This window comes from Callithrix jacchus, chromosome 7 (assembly GCF_049354715.1).
Source record: "Callithrix jacchus isolate 240 chromosome 7, calJac240_pri, whole genome shotgun sequence".
NCBI lineage: Eukaryota > Metazoa > Chordata > Mammalia > Primates > Cebidae > Callithrix > Callithrix jacchus.
The window spans coordinates 50,698,853-50,720,947 of record NC_133508.1 but is presented as its reverse complement, the minus strand read 5'-3'; the positions used below and the strand labels follow the sequence as shown (position 1 = coordinate 50,720,947).

The 22,095-nt window shown below is 48.0% G+C and overlaps 1 protein-coding gene and 1 long non-coding RNA gene across 7 annotated transcripts in view; both read right to left on the bottom strand.

Moving 5' to 3' along the window:
* LOC100414167 (PRAME family member 20-like) overlaps positions 1-10,293 on the bottom strand; it is a 28,284-nt gene extending 17,991 nt beyond the window's left edge. The window contains exons 1-3 of one of the 6 annotated variants that reach the window (XM_078330409.1): positions 10,163-10,293; positions 6,421-6,717; positions 5,401-6,000 (exon numbers count right to left, since the gene is read on the bottom strand). In XM_078330409.1, coding sequence (XP_078186535.1) covers positions 5,401-6,000; positions 6,421-6,680 — 860 coding nt within the window. In that variant the 5' untranslated portion in view covers positions 6,681-6,717; positions 10,163-10,293. Of the gene's footprint in view, positions 1-687; positions 784-5,400; positions 6,001-6,420; positions 6,730-8,279; positions 9,174-10,162 lie in introns of those variants that run through there. The other 5 variants (XM_078330407.1, XM_078330410.1, XM_078330408.1 and 2 more) reach the window with 5 other exon arrangements.
* Positions 10,294-15,561: 5,268 nt separating this feature from the next.
* On the bottom strand, positions 15,562-19,795 carry LOC144577141 (uncharacterized). The gene is made up of 2 exons (XR_013520443.1): positions 19,545-19,795; positions 15,562-17,201 (listed from the first exon to the last, which is right to left on the bottom strand). It is a non-coding gene; the product is annotated as an uncharacterized LOC144577141 (long non-coding RNA).
* Positions 19,796-22,095: the final 2,300 nt, after the last annotated feature.

Sequence of the window (22,095 nt, the reverse complement as noted above, 5' to 3'; positions counted from 1 at the left end):
AACAGTCAGCCCAGGTTCACCTGAGTGAAGCATCAGAGAGCTTCCTGGCCCACATGGGGCAAGTCCCAAATGCTGCGTACATGTAGGTCAGTACCCTGGACATGTTTCCCTCTTTTATTTTTTTTAGTGCAAAGTTTTTTTCTTTTATAAAGATGGGGTTTCACCATGATGGTCAGGCTGGTCTTGGACTCCCGACCTCTGGTGATCCGCCCACCTTGGCCTCCAAAGTGCTTGGATTACAGGCGTGAGCCACCATGCCTGGCCTTTCAGCGTGGTCTCTTAATATCTAAAAATGGAGAATTAATGTCACAGATATATAATCGATCAAACATATTTTAACCAAAAATATATAATGCTTTTAAGTAAATTAAAACACATACAATATTGTAATAAGACTTTTATATTAAGAAATATTGCATCATGATAACTATCTTTTTTTTAATACTTTCAGTTCTGGGCTACATGTGCAGAACATGCAGGTTTGTTACATAGGTATACACATGCCATGGTGGTTTGCTGCATCCATCAACCCATCATCAACATTAGGTATTTCTCCTAATGCTATTCCTTCATTATCCCCCCACCCCCTGCTATCCCTTCCCCTACTCCTATCTCCCCACCCCACAACAGGCACCTGTGAGTGATGTTCCCCTCCCTGTGTCCATGTGTTCTCATTGCTCAACATACACTTATGCGTGAGATCATGCGGTGTTTGGTTTTCTGTTCTTGTCAGTTTGCTGAAAATGATGGTTTCCAGCTCTCTTCATCAGATCTTTGAAAGTCCTGACAAAAGCAATGGGGAAAGGATTTCCTATTTAATAAATGGTGTTGGGAAAAATGGCTAGCCATATGCAGAAAGCTGAAACTGGATCCCTTTCTTACACCTTATACAAAAATTAACTCCAGATGGATTAAACATTTAAACCTAAGATCTAACACTATAAAAACCCTAGAAGAAAACCTACACAATACCATTCAGGACATAGGCATGGGCAAGGACTTCATGACTAAAACACCAAAAGCAATGGCAGCAAAAACCAAAATAGACAAATGGGATCTAATTAAACTTAAGAGCTTCTGCACAGCAAAAGAAACAATCATCAGAGTGAACTGGCAACCAACAGAATGGGAAAAAATTTTTGAAATCTACCCATCTGATAAAGGGCTAATATCCAGATTCTACAAAGAACTTAAACAAATTTACAGGAAAAAACAAACAACCCCATCAATAAGTGGGCAAATGATATGAATAGACACTTCTCAAAAATAAGACAGTTATGCAGCCAACAAACATATGAAAAAAGCTCATCATCACTGGTCATTAGAGAAATGTGAGATGGTGAGTCACACTCACATTCTAAGTGGTGTGAGATGGTACCTCAATGTGGTCTTTATTTGCATTAAAAAATCAGGAGACAACAGATGCTGGAGAGGATGTGGAGAAAGAGGAACCCTTTTACACCGTTGGTGGATGTGTAAATTAGTTCAACAATTGTGGAAGGCAGCGTGGTGATTCCTCAAGGATCTAGAAATAGAAATACCATTTGACCAGCAATCCCATTACTGGGTGTACACCCAAAGGCATACAAATCATTCTACTATAAAGACACATGCACACGTATATTTATTGTGGCACTGTTCAGAATAGCAAAGACTTGGAACCAACCCAAATGCCCATCAATGATAGACTGTAGGCCGGGCACGGTGGCTCACGCCTGTAATCCAAGCACTTTGGAAGCCAAGGCAGGCGGATCATCTGAGGTCGGGAGTTCAAGACCAGCCTGACCAACATGGTGAACCCCCGTCTTAAAAAAAAAAAGTTAAACTGTAAAGAAAATGTGGCACATTCACACCATGGAATACTATGCACCCATCAAAAAGGATGGGTTCATGTCCTTTGCAGGGACATGGATAAAGCTGGAAACCATCATTCTCATGTTTCTTGATAAAAAGAGAAGGGAGATGTTATTTATAGGAAGATACCTCATTAATATGAATTAGTTTTCCAAAAGATGTATTTTTCTATTAATGTGGGCTAGAAATACTTAGAATATGTTGTATGCATTTTTCCAAAAGGGAAATTGGACACAAGTACTTTAATTCAATAAAACCCACTAGCCACCATGAGGACAGGCACGGGGTGGTGATGTCACGAGTTTCCTGCAATACGCACTATGGCCATTCCCTTCCAGGTCAGAGGGCAGCCCCTTGTGCAGTGCCTTTCCTGGCATGTCCAGTGACCAGGAACAGATTCCTCTAGATCTGCCCGTTCGGGGTCAGCTGGGTCTCGGTACCTGGGGAGCAGCAAGGGCTCCTGAAAAGAGGGTAGACTTCAGTGGCTCATCATCACTGCCCACACAGAATGATCCAGGCCCCAAGTGTGCATCTTTTGTGGATGAACTCAGTGAACAGGCACGGGAGAATTAAGGAAGAAGTAGATGAGACGTGAAGGAGGGGTGGGAATTAATCAAAATTAACAGATTTCACTCTGGATGCCTTGACTTCCTACAGCTGAACCTCAGTCACAGACAATAGTACCTCTCATCAGTAACTAGAGATTTCTGATGTATAAATGGCTAAGACATTTTTTTAATAACCACCCTCGCAGGGGTAACTCCTGCCATCACTTTATAACTTCAGGTTCTATTTTCTTCTTTTTTTTTTTTTTTGAGACGGAGTTTCGCTCTTGTTACCCAGACTGGAGTGCAATGGCATGACCTTGGCTCACCGCAACCTCTGCCTCCTGGGTTCAAGCGATTCTCCTGCCTCAGCCTCCTGAGTAGCTGGGACTACAGGCGTGCGCCACCATGCCCAGCTAATTTTTGTATTTTTAGTAGACACGGGGTTTCACCTTGTTGACCAGGATGGTCTCCATCTCTTGACCTTGTGATCCACCTGCCTCGGCCTCCCAAAGTGCTGGGATTATAGGTGTGAGCCACCGCATCTGGCCCGGGTTCTATTTCTAACTCTAGGACAGAGGTCCCTGAAGGCCTCATGGATGCCCAGTCATCCAGTACTGCCCCCTGCTGAGTCACCGGTGCTTTATCCACTCACAGTGAGCACCTGCCTGAAACACACAGCTCTGTCTTCCTTTAAGATGCACCTGACCGGGCTCGGCTGCTCATGCCTGTAAACCCGGCACTGTGGAAGGCCAAGGTGGGCGATCACTTGAGGTCAAGAGTGACCTCAAGGAAGCCAACCTTGCCAACATCATGAAATCCTGTCTCAACTAAAAATAAAAAATTAACCGGGTGTGGTGGCGCACATCCATAACACCAGCTACTCGGGAGGCTGAGGCAGGAGGATCACTTGAACTCAGGAGGCGAAGGTTGCAGTGAGCTGAGATTGTGCCACTGCACTTCAGCCTGAGTGATAGTGAGACCCTGACTCAAAAAAAAAAAAAAAAAAAGCACCCATGTCCTTGACTTTAGGGCCCAAGTGTCCACAAGGAAAAGTATCCAACCCCACTAACCAGGCCTTCCCTAGGTGCAAGAATGGAGCTCCAGTTTCTCAGATGGCCATGAGCCACAGGAAGGGCAGGAGTCGAGACCAAAGAAGACCCTCTTGGGCCACCTTACTTCCCTGAGGATACGCATCAGCTCAGCCCAAATCGGGGTGAGGATCTCCCAATTGACATGACCCCTGTTGTCAAGACTCTTCAGAGGGGCAGGGTATGTCTCCAGGCCTGCCTCGCTCAGCCCGCCTGTGTGACGCAGCAGGTCTTTCAGAGGCTTCACAGGTCTCATTTCCACAAAAGTAGAAAGTGGTGAGCTGGGAGCAGCGGCTCAGGGCAGACAGGATGACCCTGAGTTGGGAGTCCTGAATCCGACAGTCCTGTAGGACTGTAAGAGGAGGCTCTCAAGACTAGCTAGCAGCAGCTTTCTCTAGCAGGGCTCCGAGGGGCTCAAGATTGCTGGTCCACATTAGGATACGACTCATCCAAATACAAGTTTGTCCCCATCATCAGACGACGGTCAGCATCCAAGGTGCTGCGTGATGAAGACTCAGATCATTGCCCTGCACAGTGGTTTGCGCCTGTAATCCCAGCACTTTGGGAGGCTGAAGCAGGCAGATCACCTGAGGGCAGGAGTTTGAGACCAGCCTGACCAACATGGAGAAACCCCATCTCTACTAAAAACACGAAATTAGCCGGGTGTGGTGGTGCGCACCTATAACCCCTGCTGCTTGGGAGGCTGAGACAGGAGAATCGCTTGAACCGAGGAGGCAGAGGTTGCAGTGAGCCAAGATTGCGCCATTGCACTCCAGCCTGGGCAACAAGAGCGAAACTTTGTCTCAAAAGAAAAAAAAAAGACTCAGATCATTCAGGGGCAGTCCCATTTTAGGCTCAGTCCTTTCATCCTGGATGGTGTGATTGGTTCAAGGCCATGACATCTCTAAAGCGTCTTTACTTCATCTTTCAGCAGACAACCTCATCCTTGGGCCAGAGGAGCCCAGTGGGAGATGTGCACAGAGAACTCAACTGAGCAAGGTCTAGGGACATCAGCTGCAGCTTCCTGCCTGCAAACGTTCCAACATGCCTGCATCTGCAAATCACCTATCACTTCGCACCACTCTCATGCCTACTCCTCACCCTCTGTTCCAGAAGCATGAATTTCCCAAGGCAATTATCTTTCCTGGAGTTTAAAACAATCCTTTAGAGACAGTGAATTAGGGACAGGATTATTGGTGTTTACTTAGCTGTGAGGACAGAGCTTCTACTGTGAAACGCACAGGTTTGATGCGCTTTCCTTCTTTTGTACTCTCTTCTGTATCATGAGTAAGTTTTCATCATATTAACTTTATTATTTTTTTTATTTTTTGAGACAGAGTCTCACTGTGTCGCCAGGCAATCTCGGCTCACTGCAATCTCCACCTCCCGGGTTCAAGGAATTCTCCTGCCTCAGCCTTCCGAGTAGCTGGAACTACAGGCACGCGCCACCACGCCCAGCTAATTTTTGTATTTTAGTGGAGATGGGGTTTCACCATGTTGGCCAGGATGGTCTCGATCTCTTGACCTTGTGGTCCGCCCACCTCAGCCTCCCAAAGTGCTGGGATTACAGGCATGAGCCACCGTGCCTGGCCCATCATATTAACTTTAAACACACTTCCTAACAAGGAATTCACAAATGCACCCTACTAGAACTGAGCCAGACTAACTAGCTGCCTACATGTCTCTCTCTGTAGCATCTGCCCCAGGCCATCCCTCTGCCCTTATTTGAGTGGTCTTGTGATTCCTTCCGGACACAGAGCACTGAACAGCATAATGCATTGACATTCTAGTGTCCCATTCCCTGTGACACCACTAGTGGCTGGCACACAGTAGATACCCACTAGCGTTTACCGTAAAAAAGAAAAAGTCTGTGGTATAGTATGCAGAGAAAGCTCACCATCCTTTCTTACCTGTGCACGTGGTCCTGGTGTTCATTGATATGACTGGCCATTCTTATGAAAAAACCTCTCGGGCCAGCTGAGGTTTGAGTTTCCAATTCAGGAATGAACTGCTGTTGGGCGCACACGGATAACTCATGATCATAACCGAAGGCTACCAAGACTCTGTGGAGCTCGCTTAACTGGCTCAGGTAAGGGGCAAACTTTCCTGGTGGTCTATTCAGTGAGCACTTTCTCTGGACTTCCGACTCCTGGATACTGTCTGGGTATACCATTTCCACTAATTTTCTGAAATGTGACTCGGGCATTGGGTAATTCTGCACTTTACGACAACACAGCTGTACCAAACCTCTTTTGTGGTGAATCCAGCCACAGAGGTAGCTCAGCCACTCATCCAGGGTACTTTCCTTGAGGCCGACATCTATGAACACCTTCAAGGGCTCATGTATGAACATCATCAACGGCTTATGCTCTCCTGTCCCTGGATGGTCCTCCACTGTCTGCCTCTTACTCGTGGCCTCTGGGGAGCACAACAGGGCCCTGGATCCAGACCACGAGGTCCAGAAATCCTCATCAACATTCCGCAAATCCAGCACTTGAAGTTTCCACCTCCTGTGGGTAAAACAGGGGAAAGGCTTAGAATGTAGGCAAGGCCCCAGCACTGATGGGGATGGGTCTTTAGAAACAGGAGCTCCATCTTTGCTCCTGGGGAAGACCTAAGCTTTCACTCCACATTCAAGACATTAATCAGCTGTTCCTGTCCCCCTCTGTCTCTTCACCCATTTTCCCCTTTGATTATTCCTGGTATCCACTTCTAGTTCCTTAACCTTCCACTGGGAGGAGGCAGGTTCCCGTTTGCTCAGTGGACCCTGCATGGTGGGAGCTCCGGAGGAGCTGGGCAATGACCAAGGCCTCTCATCACCGGCACCATCTGAGCCATTCTTGCTCCCCAACTCCACCACTCCTCCCGAGCCAGCTGTCCCTTCTCTGGATGTCTGGGCCCTTCCCACCAAGCCACCTGAGTCGCCTCACCTGGGGTGAATCATCATGTACACCACTGAATCAAGTCCCTCCAGCACAGCTTGCAAGGTCTCCAGATGAGGTGTCTTCATCAGGGACCCCAGAGGGAGGCGGGGGAAGGGCCAGGTCTGCACCATGGCCTGTAGAATCTCATAGTGCCTGATGCTGAATGCCTCCATGAACATCAGGGGGAAGACTTCCCCTGGCAGTTCATCCAGAATGGAGGTGTCCAAACACGGTTCCCTCACCAGGCTCTGCGCTGCCAGCTCCATGAGCCTTCATGGGGCCTGCAGGCTCATTCTGATAAATCTGCAAGGCAAACTGTAGAGGGCAGTCCAGCTTTGAAAAAGCAAGCTCCTCAGTCCAAGCACCACAACCCCCACTTCTCCCAGGGCCAAAGTCATTTCTCCAGCATGTGTGAAAAAAGAGTGCTCAGTTTACCCCAAATCCATTCTGTAGTAAGTGGCCACAGAGGCACAGTTCCTCCCTTCTGATACCAAGAAGAGTATGTCCCAATCTGAAGAGCAGGCAAGGCCGGGCGCAGTGGCTCAAGCCTGTCAATCCTAGCACTCTGGGAGGTGGAGGTGGGTGGATCACCTGAGGTCAGGAGTTCAAGACCAGCCTGGCCATCATGATGAAACCCCATCTTTTTAAAAAAAATAAAATAAAATAAAAAGCAGGCAAGATCACTCCTAGTCTATGAATTATAACCATTGCTCCACTAAACTCTAACAGCACTGTGAAATGTTACTGACAGCGATCTTTAAAGCTCAGATCTCCACTTTTTTGAGAAAAAAAAAAAAGTCATCTCAGCCAGGAGTGGTGGCTCAAGCCTGTAATCTCAGTACTTTCAGAGGTGGAGATGGGTGGATCACGAGGTCAGGAATAGGAGACCAGCCTGGTCAGTCAACACGGTGAAACCCGGTCTCAAAAACAATCCCTGCCACTCCGGAGGCTGAGGCAGGAAAATCTCTTTTTTTTTTCCTACGGGAGAATCACAAGGAATCAGGTGTTCAGAGGAATGTATTGAGTAGAGGTGAGGAACTAGGATGTTGAAAAGTAAAAAAAGGAGAGAAGGAGAGGAAGAAAGAGGAAGAAAAAGAGGGAGAGAGAACAGGAATATTGCTTCATTCTAAAAATGGGTATTAATAATGGCCGATCAATATTTTGTGTATTTAAAATGGAGAACTCTATAAATATTTATTGAGTTCCAGCCAAACAAAGCTTCACAACTGAAGGAAAAATAAAATCTTTTATGAACAAGCAAGTACTCAGAGATTTTATTACCACCAGGCCTGCTTTACAAGAGCTTCTGAAAGAAGCATTATACATAGAAAGGAACAACCAGTATGAGCCTTTCTAAAAATATACCAAAAAGTAAAGAGCACCAACATAAAGAAGAATTTACACCAACGAATGGATAAAATAGCCAGTTAACATCAAATGGCAGTAACCCTAAATTTAAATCGACTAAATCCCCCAATCAAGAGATACAGCCAAAACCTAACGGTATATCCAAAGATACACAAAGACTCAAAACAAAGGGTTGGAGAAAAATTTACCAACCAAATGGAGAGCAAAAATAAATAAATAAACAAAAAGCAGGAGTTGCAATTCTCACATTTGATAAAATAGATTTCAAAGCAACAAAGATACAGTGGTAAAAGGATCAATGCAACAATAAGAGATCTTAATACCCAGATGCATAAGACCCATAACGAGATGTAGACTCAACGAGACAGAAAATTAATAAGGATATCCAGGACTTCAACTCAGATCCGGAACAAGTAAACGCAATAAATATTTATAGAGGCAGGAGAATCTCTTGAACCTCAAGGACAGAGATTGCATTGAGCTGAGATCATACATACCATTGCACTCCAGCCTGGGGGACGGAGTGAAACTCTGTTTCAAAATTTAAAAAAAGGCCTGGCCCAGTGGCTCATGCCTATAACCTACCACTTTGGGAGGCCGAGACGGGTAGATCACCTGAGGTCAGGAGTTCAAGACAAGCCTGACCAACATAGTGAAACCCGGTCTCTACTGAAAATGTAAAAAAAAATTAGCCAGATGGGATGGTGGGCACCTGTAGACCCAGCTACTGGGTGGGGTGGGGCTGAGGCCCGAGAATCACTTGAATTCGGGAGGTGGAGCTTGCTGTGAGCCAAGAGCCTGGCACTGCACTCCAGCCTGAGGGCAGAGCGAGACTCCTGTCCCCACTCTTCCACCAAAAAAGAAACGCCTTCTCAATTTAAAGTTTGAAAACAGTGGGAATGGGAGTTTCCTGTGACCCCACACAACCCAGTCTCAGTTCCATCAGTGAACCCAGTTGGGAAACTAAAGGGACTCCCTACATTAGGTTCCATTGTTGCAGGACTTCCTCAATTCGGCTCAAGACTGGGTCCTTGTTCGTCCCATAGCCACAAAATTTCAGGGTTGCGGACGGTTTGAAGGGTGAGTAAAGCAGGATTATATTGCATGAAAAGGAAGAGGAAACAGGAACTCTCCTCAAGGCCAGACTCCTCCCTGCTGCAAAAAGCGCAACTTCCGAAGCTCCACCCCACTTCGGGTTCCCACAGTGCGCAGGCTGGTGGGAGATTCTCTGGGGACTCCCACCCACATGGCTATCTCACCATTATGTCCATTTAAAAATAGGCCTGGAGCAATGGCCTCCCACCTATTTTACAGGTGCACGCCTGTAACCCCAGCACTTTGGGAGGCCAAGGCAGGTGGATCACCTGAGATCAGGAGTTCGAGACCAGCCTGGCCAACATAGTGAAACCCCGTCTCTACAAAAAAAAAAAAAAAAAAAAAAAATACAGCCCAGGCACGGTGGCTCAAGCCTGTAATCCCAGCACTTTGGGAGGCCGAGGCGGGTGGATCACGAGGTCAAGAGATCGAGACCATCCTGGTCAACATGGTGAAATCCCGTCTCTACTAAAAATACAAAAAATTAGCTGGACATGGTGGCATGTGCCTGTAATCCCAGCTACTCAGGAGGCTGAGGCAAGAGAATTGCCTGAACCCAGGAGGCAGAGGTTGCGGTGAGCCGAGATCACGCCATTGCACTCCAGCCTGGGTAACGAGAGTGAAACTCTGTCTCAGAAAAAAAAAAAAAAAAAAAATTAGCCGGGTGTGGTGGTATGAGCCTATAATATCAACTATTCCGGAGGCCGAGGCTGAAGAATCGCTTGAACCTGGTAGGTGGAGGTTGCAATGAGCCGAGATCGCGCCACGGCACTCCAGCCTGGGAGACAAGAGGGAGACTCCATCAAAAAAAAAAAAGAAAGAAAGAAAAGCCGGTGAGGCGGCTCACACCTGTAATCCCAACACTTTGGGAGGCTGAGGTGGGCTGATCATGAGGGCAGGAGTTCGAGACCAGCCTGACCAACACGGTGAAACCCTGTCTCCACTAAAAATGCAAAATTAGCCAGGTGCGGTGATGCCTGCCTGTAATCCCAACTACTCAGGAGACTGAGGCAGGAGAATCCCTTGAACTCAGGAGGCGGAGGTTGCCCTAAGCCGAGATCGCGCCACTGCACTCCAGCCTGGGCAACAAGAGCAAAACTCCATCTCAAATAATAATAAAATAATTGAAGTGTAGATAAAACTGTATTCGAGGAAATGTCAAAGCCTGCATCTGTTTATCTGGAAAACAGGCAGGAGAATTCTGTGTGGCCTTGACCTGCATATCTCCATCCTACTGGCTGATTGTGGATCATGGGAGTGCCCTTGTGGAGGTCCCCAACTTAACCAGATCTGAACTCACTTTGCAGTGTGCTTGGACCTCTTGGAGAACCAGACAGTAACTCCAGGCACCACTGCTCTGGGTCTCTGCTGCAGCTGCTCACGAGCTTTCTTGAACCTTTCAAATACCAGCTTCCTATCAGAGAGTGATGCCTGATTGGATTTCTGAAGCTCCACCCAGTGAAACTTGTGAATTCAGGTATCCATTCAATCCAAGGGGTTGAATCAGATATCCAGTCATGAAACTGACAGTGTTGGAATTAGGATGCAAGTCAAAAATTCATTTGGATAATTTTGGTCCAGCCAAAGATCTCTGAACCATAAAACGTTCAGGTTTTGTTTTTCTGTCTATTCTCAGGAACAGATTGAATCCTTCCTTGTCAAACTCAAAACTAGAAAGGTCATGTATTACTAAAACTTCATCTCTTTTTTTTTTTTTTTGAGACGGAGTTTCGCTGTTGTTACCCAGACTGGAGTGCAATGGCGCGATCTCGGCTCACCGCAACCTCCGCCTTCTGGGTTCAAGCAATTCTCCTGCCTCAGCCTCCCGAGAACCTGGGACTACAGGCGCGCACCACCATGCCCAGCTAATTTTTGTATTTTTAGTAGAGACGGGGTTTCACCTTGTTGGCCAGGATGGTCTCGATCTCTTGACCTCGTGATCCACCCGCCTCAGTCTCCCAAAGTGCTGGGATTATAGGCATGAGCCACCGCGCCCGGCCTCTTTTTTTTTTTTTAATTCCTGTTGATTTACAGTACTACAACTCCACCTCTGTGGAGTGAATTAATGAATGAATTCTCGACTTCCACCCTAATCCTAACACTGATGGAATTTACTGACTGATAAGGGACTGACTGATAAGGTGGGTGGTGTGTGCATATTCCTTCCTTTTACTGTTATTTATAAATAATAAACAGTTTCCTGATAATGGCATTTATCATATTGAGGAATTATTTTATTTTGCTGAGAATATTTCTAAAATTCTGAATGATACTTTTGTACCAATCCAGTAAAAAAAAAGAAAAATTAAAAATAATAAAATCATGAATGAGTCACTGAATTTTTTCAAACGTTTTTCCCACATCAATTAAGATGATCATTTTCTTGTCCGTTTTTTTTGTTTGTTTGTTTTTTTGAGATGGAGTCTGCTCTGTGTTCCCAGCTGGAGTGCAGTGGCGCCATCTCAGCTCATTGCAACCTCTGCCTCCCAAGTTCAATCAGTTCTCCTGCCTCAGCCTTCCAAGTGGCTAGGATCACAGATGTACACCACCACATCTGGCTAATTTTTATATTTTCTTTTCTTTCTTTCTTTCTTTCTTTCTTTCTTTCTTTCTTTCTTTCTTTCTTTCCTTCTTTCTTCTTTCTTTTTTTTTTTTTTTTGAGACAGAGTCTTCCTCTGTCACCAGATGAGTGCAATGGCGTAATCTCGGCTCACTGCAACCTCCGACTCTCGGGTTCAAGTAATTCTCCTTGTGACATGGTAAAAGTCCCATAAACTTGCATACCTCAACCATACCTCGGCTTTCTATTGAAACTGCTCTCTATAACCCAAATGTGAGTAAGTAATTAAGGACTGTAATTTCCACCCTACCCAGACAATGTGTAAACAAATGCTAATCTTGACTTTTGTGAACCACTTAAGTAACAATCAGAATGTCAAAAGTCCCCTGGCCCTAGGACTGTCCAGAGACCCTCACCCTCATCTTCGCCCAGGAATCCATCCACTGGAATGTCCGGAGCCCCTCACCCACATCTCCACCCAGGAGGTGATTTACAGAATCCACTAGCCCTCCGAATGTCTGAAGCCCCTCACCCCCACCCCTGCCCCTCACCCCCACCCCTGCCCCTCACCCTCACTCCTGAGGTGGTTTTACGGGAATAGAAGGTCTTGACACCCTCCTTTCAGGGCCACGGGTTAGAGAGACTCGAGTCCTCCGTGGCCGCCAGCAATAAAGACCCTGCAATTTGGCATAATTTTGTCTTGGTGTTGACTTTCTATGCTCGCTCCACGACAACACTCCTGACTCAACCTCTCGAGTATCTGGGATTACAAGCATGCAGCACCACCCCCAGCTAATTTTTGTATTTAGTAAAAACGGGGTTTCACCATGTTGAATAGGATAGTCTCAATCTCCTGACCTCATGATCCGCCAGCCTCAGTCTCCCAAAGTGCTTGGATTACAGGCACGAGCCACCTCACCCAGCCTAATTTTTGGATTTACTAGAGACGGCGTTTCCCATGTTGCCCTAGCATGTTGCCCTAGCTGGTCTCGAACTCAGGATCTCTGGTGATCCACCAACCTCGGCCTCTCGAAGTGCTAAGATTGCAGACATGAGCCACTGCGCCTAGCCCAATCATGAATTTTTGGTTAATATTCAAATGTTAAAACCATTTTCATTGTCTTTTTGGTCATTTTTATAAATTGTTGGAAGACACATAGGTGGATTGTTGGAAGAAGGAGAAGAATGAAGAGAGTGGTGGCCCTAAAGTGGATGGAAGGCACATATGCCTTCATCTTACTAAGAACTAAGTTCTGACTTTTTTTTTTTTTTAAAGACGGGGTTTCACCATGTTGGTCAGGCTGGTCTTGAACTCCCAACCTCAGGTGATCCGCCCACCTTGGCCTCCAAAGTGCTTGGATTACAGGCATGAGCCACCACGCTGGCCCTTTCTGACCTTTTTATCTTGTCCAAATTCCTAAGGAGTCTAGAGAGTCATGCCCTAAAACCATAAATTCTCATCACATGAGTTTTGTTTAGCCCTATATTCTGTGACTTACTTAACAGTCTGACTCTGGCATAACATAGTGTGACAGAGGAGAAAGTCAAGATATTTTGCCCCAAGGCATGTCTCTTCACCATGTTTTGGAAGGGCTTTGTTAAGCAGTCCTTTATGGGGGGGAAATTTGCATCAGTGAAGAATCTCTATTAACATAGCTAGATCTGTTTCTTGCAGGCCCTCTCAATCGGAAGAGATGAACTAAGAGTCTAGCACCTTTTACGGGTCTCAATAGGAAACACTTGTCGTCTATTGTCTCTAAGGGCGGCCACTATAAGACTTCAAAAGAACCTTGATCTCCACAATCTTTTATTTCAACCTGAACATTTCTTTCTATGGATCCCAGGTGTTTAGACAAACTCAACCAATTGTCAACCAGAAAATGTTTAAATTTACCTATAACCTGGAAGTCCTCCACCCTTCAGTTGTCCCTACTGAGCCAAACCAATGTATTTCTTTCTTTTCTTTTTTTTTTTTGAGGCGGAGTCTGGCTCTGTCACCCAGGCTGGAGTGCAGTGGCATGCTCCTGGCTCACTGCAACCCCTGCCTCCTGGGTTCAAGCAATTCCCCTGTCTCAGCCTCCCGAGTATCTGGGACTACAGGCACATGCAACCATGCCTGGCTAATTTTTGTATTTTTAGTAGAGACAGGGTTTTTACCATGTTGGCCAGGCTGGTCTCAAACTCTTGACATCAGGTGATCCACCCACCTCGGCCTCCCAAAGTGCTGAAATTACAGGTGTGAGCCACCAAGCATGGCCATATATTTCTGTTGTTTTCTTTTTTTTTTTTTGAGATGGAGTTTGGCTCTGTCACCCAGCCTGCAGTGTAGTGACACAATCTCAGCTCACCACAACCTCTACCTCCCAGGTTCAAGCAATTCTCCTGCCTCGGCCTCCCGAATAGCTTAGATTACAGGCATGTGTGAACACGCCCATCTAATTTTTAGTTTTAATAGAGACGAGTTACAGCATGTTGGACACACTGCTCTTGAACTCCTGACCTCAAATGATCTACCCACCGTGTCCTCCAAAAGTGTTGGGATCATAGGCGTGAGCCACCACGCCCGGCTGACTGCCCAAGTATTTCTTAAATGTATTCGATGTCTCATGCCTCCTGAAAATGTATAAAATCAAGCTGCTCGACCACCTTCGGCACATGTTCGCCAGACCTCTTGAGGGCTGTGTCATGGGCTATGGTCACTCATATTAGGCTCAGAATAAATCTCTTCAAATGTACTATAGAGTTTGACCTTTTCGTCAACATTATATTTTTCAACTGTATACATATTATATGGGTGTATTTCTTACACACAGTTTTCAGTTGGTATGTATCATCTGTTTTATTTTACTACTTATTTAAAGTTTGGAAAGGAGAGCTTTATTTTTCACAAAAGGTGGCCATGGCCAGGCACAGTGGCTCACGCCTTAATCCCAGTACTTTGGGAGGCTGAGGTGGGAGGATCACCTGAGGTCAGGAGTTCAAGACCAGCCTGGCCAACATGTTGAAAGCCTGTCTCTACTAAAAATAAAAAAATTAGGTGGGCATGGTGGTGCAGGCCTGTAACCCCAGCTGCTCAGGGGGCTGAGGCAGGAGAATTGCCTGAACCTGAGAGGCAGAGGTTGCAGTGAGTCAAGATTGTGCCACTGTACTCCAGCCAGGGCAACACAATGAGACTCCATTTCAAAAAAAAGAAAGAACAGAAAGAAAAGAAACTCTCTCATCCAAAGTCCCAGTGAGACCACCTTTGCATGACTATGACATTAGAGAAACTTGACATAGCTGACTCTATCTAGCTTCTGATCTCTAAGCTATCTTTGATCATTCTGGAGCATAGGCCAAACTAGCTCTGGGGGAAATTTAGATAACAGTTTAACTTGAAAGCAAGGATGATGACAGCCCCTCCCTGAAACGACCCCCGCCTTGCTCAGGGACTGAACATTGCCTTTGTAAAACCATTGAAAGACCACAGGATTAGAATTACCGGAAAGGCCTGAAAGCTGCTGGGAAACGTCGTAGTTCTATAATCCCTGACTTCTCAAGTGTCCTCTGGCCAGAGGTCACAAAATAGAGATTACAGAATGGGTGTAGTTTCTGTAACCCTTTACTGCCCGGGGTCATATGGCCAGAGGCCACAAGATTTGTGACTTCTCCAATTTCTCTTTCTTCTTTTTTTTTTGAGAGGGAGTTTTGGCCGGGGGTGGTGGCCCTCTATGCATGTAATCCAAGAACTTTGGAGGCCAAGGCAGGTGGATCACCTGAGGTTGGGAGTTCAAGACCAGCCTGACCAACATGGTAAAACCCTGTCTTAAAATATAAAATAAATAAATAAAATAAAAACCTGTCATTTTCGGTTATTGGTCAGAGAGCTGACAAATCACCATCTCATTAGAGTCAACCACTAGATTTCTGCTTTGTCATTCTGGAGAGGTCGTGGTTTTCTGTTTGCTCTAGTTTGTTGTAGATATAGGTCTGTATTTTTGCACTTAAGGAAGAATTACTTACTCCCGTTTTCTCTGCCTGGCTTGTTTTGGTTTGGGCTGAATACATTTTCTTAGTGTCCGACCTACCCTCTGCGGGAAGACTGGGCTCATTGGGAAAGAAACCGGACCGCAGGCTAGAGGAAATTCCTTAAGTTCAGGCTTTATTGAGAGGAAAGAGCCTCCGGGCAGGCCAGCCGGGACGAAAAGGAAAAATGGCCGCCCTGCTCAGAGGGGCAGGGTTGTTTTATAGGGGGCTGAAGGGCTGGGGGGTGGGGAAGCCAAAAGCCGAGGTGGTGGGCAACTGTTGGTCAGTTTGAACTGCTGGGTGGGAAGCTGGGCGGCGGGAAGCTGGGCGGCGGGAGGGCTAGGACCGGTATGTAAAGTGAGAGATAAGGGAGCCTCTTTGTGGGGGAGGGAAAGAGAGAGAGAGAGAGAGAGCGCGAGAGCGTTTGCGGTAGGGGCAGAGTTTTCCAAACATTCCCGACTCCTTAAAGAAAAGAAAAAGAGGGGGTCAGGGGCGTCGGTTGTCTCTCTGGCTACTTCCTGCTGACAAGGGTCGACGGGGGGGTTCTGAAGAGGTTTCTTTTCCTAAGGAGCCTGGAGGTTTGGGGAGAGGTCTGTTTCTTGCACTCGTTCAGGGTGGGGTTGGAGCAGCATCTGGTGGATGGTGACTCCAGTCAGTTCTTGAAAGAGCCGCTGTAGGAACTGGAGAAAGCAAGGAGCAATAAGTAAGATTAGGCAAACGGCTATTAGGGGCCCAAGCAATGGTGACAAGAGGGTATACATAGAGGAAGACCACCACGCTGTGGCTTCAGCCGAGAACTTCTGACTCTAGAGGTTAGTTTTGAGTTTCTGGAGGCTCTCGATTCGGGTTTCTACTAGGCCGGATTCACTGATGTAGTAACAGCACTCTTCTTGTAGGAAGATACAGGTCCCTCCTCGTTCAGCAGTGAGCAGGTCCAGGGCTCTTCGGTTCTGCAAGGCAACTTGGGCAACTGAGGTGATCTGTCATTGGAGTGATGCTAAAGACTCAGTAGAGTCATTAATAGCCGCTTGGAGTTGTGAGGTCAGTCGGGCTATGGCCAGGTGAGAGTGGACTAGTGCCCCTCCTCCTAATCCTGCTGCAAGTGCTGAACCAGCAAGGGAGACACCAACAGCAATGTGTAGGAAGGCAGCTCGTCGGGTGCGGCGATGGGGAGTTTGCAGCATCTGGAATTCGGCTGGGGAATATATAGTGAGTCGAGGGACTAGGGTTACCGGGAGGACTTTCTGTGTATTTTCAGATGGCTGGGTGGGTTGGGGAAGAGAAGCGTTGGCGTGTTCTCGGAGAAGGCTGCGAAGGAGAGTAAAGTAGGGGAGGTAGCTGTCTAGAGGAGTAGTCTCTGGCGGTGGGGGAGTTGAAAGTAGGAAGGGGCAACCATACAGCAGCTCAAATGGGCTAAGCTGTGATGGGCCCCGGGGGCCTGCTCTTACCCTGGTGAGGGTGATAGGAATTAAGGTTACCCAGGATTGGCGGAGCTCAAGCATGAGCTTAGTCAGATGCTCCTTTATTAGGCCATTGGCCCGTTCCACCTTACCAGAGGACTGAGGATGGTAGGCAGCATGTAGCTTCTACTGAATTCCTAGAGAGGTAGAAACGGCATTAGTGACTTTGGAGATAAAGGCTGGGCCGTTGTCTGACTGTATGGTAGCCGGGAGTCCAAAGCGTGGGATGATGTCTTGAATGAGATGAGTGGCTACTGTCCCGGCAGACTCAGAGGCTGTGGGGTAAGCTTCAATCCAGCCTGAAAAAGTGTCAACAATGGTTAGCAGATACCGGTACTGTTTGTGCTTTGGCATATGGGTGAAATCAATTTGCCAGTCTTGGCCAGGTAGGAACCTGCGTAGCTGATGAAGCTGGCGCCGGGGATGACAGGAACCCTGGGAATTAGTTTTCATGCAGACAGTACATGAGGACTGGACTTCCTGTATGGTACTGAGGAGGCGGTGGGGGTGAAAAAGTGGGTGGAGGAACTGGTATAAGGCTTTAGGCCCAATGTGGAGTGAATTATGGATGTCTTGGATTATCTGGTACCTTTGCTTTTCAGGGAGGATGAGGAGGTTATGCTTGAAGGCCCAGTCATCCTTGAACTGTACCCCGGGGGTAGACTGGAGGGTCTGGAGTTCTGAGGCAGAGTATTGAGGGCTAGGAGAAAAAGGCTGTGTGGGCTGGCGGTGGGGAAGGTTATGACGGCCTTCAGCTTTGAAAGGATGTCTCACCCCAGAAGGGGAACTGGGCAGGTGGGGATTACTAAAAAGGAGTGGGTGAAGGGAGTGGAGTTATATGAGCACATGAGTGGTGGGGTTTGATAGGGGATACTCGGGGTCCCATCGATTCCCATGACTAAGACCTGGGAAGGGGTGAGATGGCCAGAATAAGAAGGAAGTGCGGAGTAGGTAGCCCCCATGTCTTGTGACCCTAGGCTCGGCGAGGGTAACCGGAGTCGGAAAGCCAGGGCCCCGCTAGTCATCTAGCAGCCCTAGTAGACTGGGGAACGGAGCTCCCTCGGAGGTCGGCTCCTGGCAAGCAGGCTCCTCCCTACTGAGGGTGACCGCCGGCTGCGTAACGCCAGTGTGTCTGTTTTGAGGAACCGGCACCCTGGGGAAGCTGGGGCAGTCTGACTTCCAGTGTCCTGGGAGCCGACAGATAGGGCAAGGCTTAGTTGGTGGCCGTGGTTGTGGACAGGCTCGGGACCAGTGTCCTTCCTTTCCACATTTGAAACATGCCCCTGGAGGGGCATGGGTTTCGGCCTTGGGCTTCTGGTTCCCTGCCGGCCTTAGAGCCGCCACTAGGGCTTGGGTCTGGAGGGCAGCCTTCTGCTTCATGCGAGTTTGGCGGGCAGCCTCAGCCGCATCTTCCATGGCATTGAATACTTTAAAGGCCATTTTTACCAGGTCTTGGATGGGAGTCTCTGGCCCCTCTTCTGCTTTCTTTAGTTTCTTTCTTATGTTGGGTGCTGATTGGGAGATAAAGTGGGAGGCTAATACAGTGGCCCCGTTTTGGGAGGCTGGATCCAGTCGAGTGTACCGGACTAGGGCTTCTTATGTTTGAGTGAGGTATTGGAATTCTTTAATATAGGTGGACGGGTTGGCTGAGAAGGATCCTAAACGTTTCTCAATTTGGGACAGGTCTTGGAGTGAGAAAGGAACATGGACCCTGATTAAACCTTCTGCGCCTGCTACTTCTCGGAGTGGGGCCAGGATAGCTGGCTGGTGGGAGCGGGTGTGGGCCGCCACCGGAGAGGCAAGAGGAAGTGCGGCCTCTGAGGGAGGGGGCTCGGAGGGAGTAGAGGGAGAGTGAGGCATGGCCTCTGAGGTAGGAGGTGCAGAGGGAGTGGGGGAAGGGCGTGCCGTTGATGGCGACTGGTTGCTGAGATTGGCAGGAGAGGACAGATGTTCAGGCAGATCCTCCAGTGAGGAGTAGGGTGGGGGAGAGGTAGTGGAGGAAGATTTACGGGGGGTTCGAGATAAGAGGATTTGGTAGGTGGAGCAGGAAGAACATAGGTTGGGGTGGGTACGGAGGTCCCAAAAAGCCTGGACGTAAGGAATTTCATTGTCCTTGCCCATGCGGCGACAAAAATCGTCGAGATCTCGGAGGGTGTTGAAATCAAAAGTGCCAGTCGGGGGCCAATGTGACTGGTTACTGAGTTTGTATTGGGGCCAAGCCACGTGGGACAGGAAAATAAGCTTTTTCTTTCTGAGGGTTTGGGAATATCCCAATTTGGTAAAATTTCGCAGCAAGCACCCGAGGGGGGTGCTCAGAGGTATTTTGGACTCCGAATTTCCCATGGCAGGCGCAGCTACAGACTCTCCGGCGCGGATGGGCAGATGCAACGAAAAGGCGTCCCCGTTCGTTGCAAATTCCCCGGAGTACAATTAAGTACGGAAAGGGAAGCGGTCAGAGGGGCGTCCCCCGTCTGGCGGCTGTCCCTCGGAAGGCTCCTGGAGCCGGAATGGAAGACTACCTTGGCTCGGCCGAGACTAGGCAAGGAGTCCGTGCGGAACGCCGGAGAGGGAGCAACTGCACCATGCCGTAGGAAGAGGAGACGGGAAGCGGGGGAAGGCAAAGCAAGAAAAACTTGGCTTACCTTAATCGGAACGTGGAGGTGGCAGGGCCAGTGTTGGGTAGGTCGGGGAGGGGGGCCGTGGCCGGGCCAACGGCCCCAGCTCCCGTCCCGGGTTTCGGCACCATTTGTCCGACCTACCCTCTGCGGGAAGACTGGGCTCATTGGGAAAGAAACCGGACCGCAGGCTAGAGGAAATTCCTTAAGTTCAGGCTTTATTGAGAGGAAAGAGCCTCCGGGCAGGCCAGCCGGGACGAAAAGGAAAAATGGCCGCCCTGCTCAGAGGGGCAGGGTTGTTTTATAGGGGGCTGAAGGGCTGGGGGGTGGGGAAGCCAAAAGCCGAGGTGGTGGGCAACTGTTGGTCAATTTGAACTGCTGGGTGGGAAGCTGGGCGGCGGGAAGCTGGGCGGCGGGAGGGCTAGGACCGGTATGTAAAGTGAGAGATAAGGGAGCCTCTTTGTGGGGGAGGGAAAGAGAGAGAGAGAGAGAGAGCGTTTGCGGTAGGGGCAGAGTTTTCCAAACACTTAGCGAATCTTTACCACTAGGTTGCTGCTTCCTTCTTAGGTCCAGGTGGTGGCTTAAGCCCAGGTTCGCCTGAGCTTTAGTAAACCATGAGAGTGCTGCCAGTTCCAAATGGGTGAAGCCCCAAAGGGATTCTCATGACAGTATAGGAGTGATAGCCAGGTCAGTGCCCTGGTTTTCTCGTTTTTTGATAAGGAGAAAAGGGAGATGTACTAGGAAGATCTCTCATTGAAATTACTTAATATCCAAAAGGATATATATTTCTATTAATGTGGGCTAGAAATATTTAGAATGTTTTATTTATTTTAATTTTTTATATTATTATTATTATTATTTTTTTTTTTTTTGAGACAGAGCTTCGCTCTTGTTACCCAGGCTGGAGTGCAATGGCACAATCTTGGCTCACCGCAACCTCCGCCTCCTGGGTTCAGGCAATTCTCCTGCCTCAGCCTCCTGAGTAGCTGGGACTACAGGCGCGCACCACCATGCCCAGCTAATTTTTGTATTTTTAGTAGAGATGGGGTTTCACCATGTTGAGCAGGATGGTCTCGATCTCTTGACCTCATGATCCACCCACCTCGGCCTCCCAAAGTGCTGGGATTACAGGCTTGAGCCACCGTGCCCGGCCTTATTATTATTATTTTTAAGACAGGGTTTCACCATGTTGGCCAGGCTGGTCTCGAACCTCAAGTGATCCGCCTGCCTCCGCCTCCCAAAGTGCTGGGATTACAGGTGTGAGCCACCACACCCGGCCCTAAGAATGTTTTATTTACCTAAATGATTTTTAGCATTTTTCTAAAAGAGGAATTGGACATCTTTACTAAACACAATTATTTTAATTCAGAAAAACCCACTAGCCATCACGGCAGGCAAGGGCCGGTGATGCCATGACGCTCCCGCTAATACACACTGTGGCCATTCCCTTCCAAGGCAGGGGCTGCACCTTGCGCAGTGAAGCCCTTTCCTGACATGGCCAATACTCAGGAACAGATTCTCCTGGATCTGCCCATTAGGAGTGAGCAGGGTCTCAGTATCTGGGGAGCAGTGAGGGCCCCTGACAAGAAGAGGGTTGACTCAATGGCTCATCATCACTGCCCATACAGAATGTTCCAGATCCCAGGCATGCATCTTTTGTGGATGAACCCAGTAAAAAACCATGGGAGAAAGTAAGGAAGAAACAGATACCTAGGGTGGTCAAGAATGGGTATAAAATGGGCCAGGCACGGCAGCTCATGCCTGTAATCCCAGCACTTTGGGAGGCCGAGGTGGGCGGATTACAAGGTCAACGGATCGAGACCATCCTGTCCAACATGGTGAAACCCTGTCTCTACTGAAAAAATACCAAAATTAGCTGGGCGTGGTGACATGTGCCTGTAGTCCCAGCTACTTGAGAGGCTGAGACAGAATTGCTTGAACCCAGGAAGTGGAGGATGCAGTGAGCCGAGATCGCGCCACTGCACTCCAGCCTGGTGCCTGGCGACAGAATGAGTCTCTGTCTCAAAAAAAAAAGAAAAAAAAAAGAATGAGTATTAAAAAAAAAGAAGAAGTCTGGGTGCGGTGGCTCATGCCTGTAATCCCAGCACTTTGGCAGGCCAAGGCAGGTGGATCACAAGGACAAGAGATCGAGACCATCCTGGTCAACATGGTGAAACCTCGTCTCTACTACAAATACAAAAAAAATTAGCTGGGCATGGTGGTGCATGCCTGTAATACCAGCTACTCAGGAGGCTGAGGCAGGAGAATTGCTTGAGCCCAGGAAGCGGAGGTTGCGGTGAGCCGAGATTGCGCCATTGCACTCCAGCCTGGGTAACGAGAGCGAAACTCTGTCTCAAAAAAAAGAAGAGGACTTTATCGGGGTGGAAGAATTGGAGGGTTCCCTGCCACTGAAGATTATCTATCCATTCTAAGAGAGAATTAAGGGTGGCAGCCTGAGGACAAAACCATGAAATATCAGGTGTAATTACATGGAGGAAAAGTGTAGCTGGCAACTTACACAAAAGCAGGGCGTGTGAAAGGCAACGAGTACAGTGCGTTTGAGCACAGTTAGAAAATC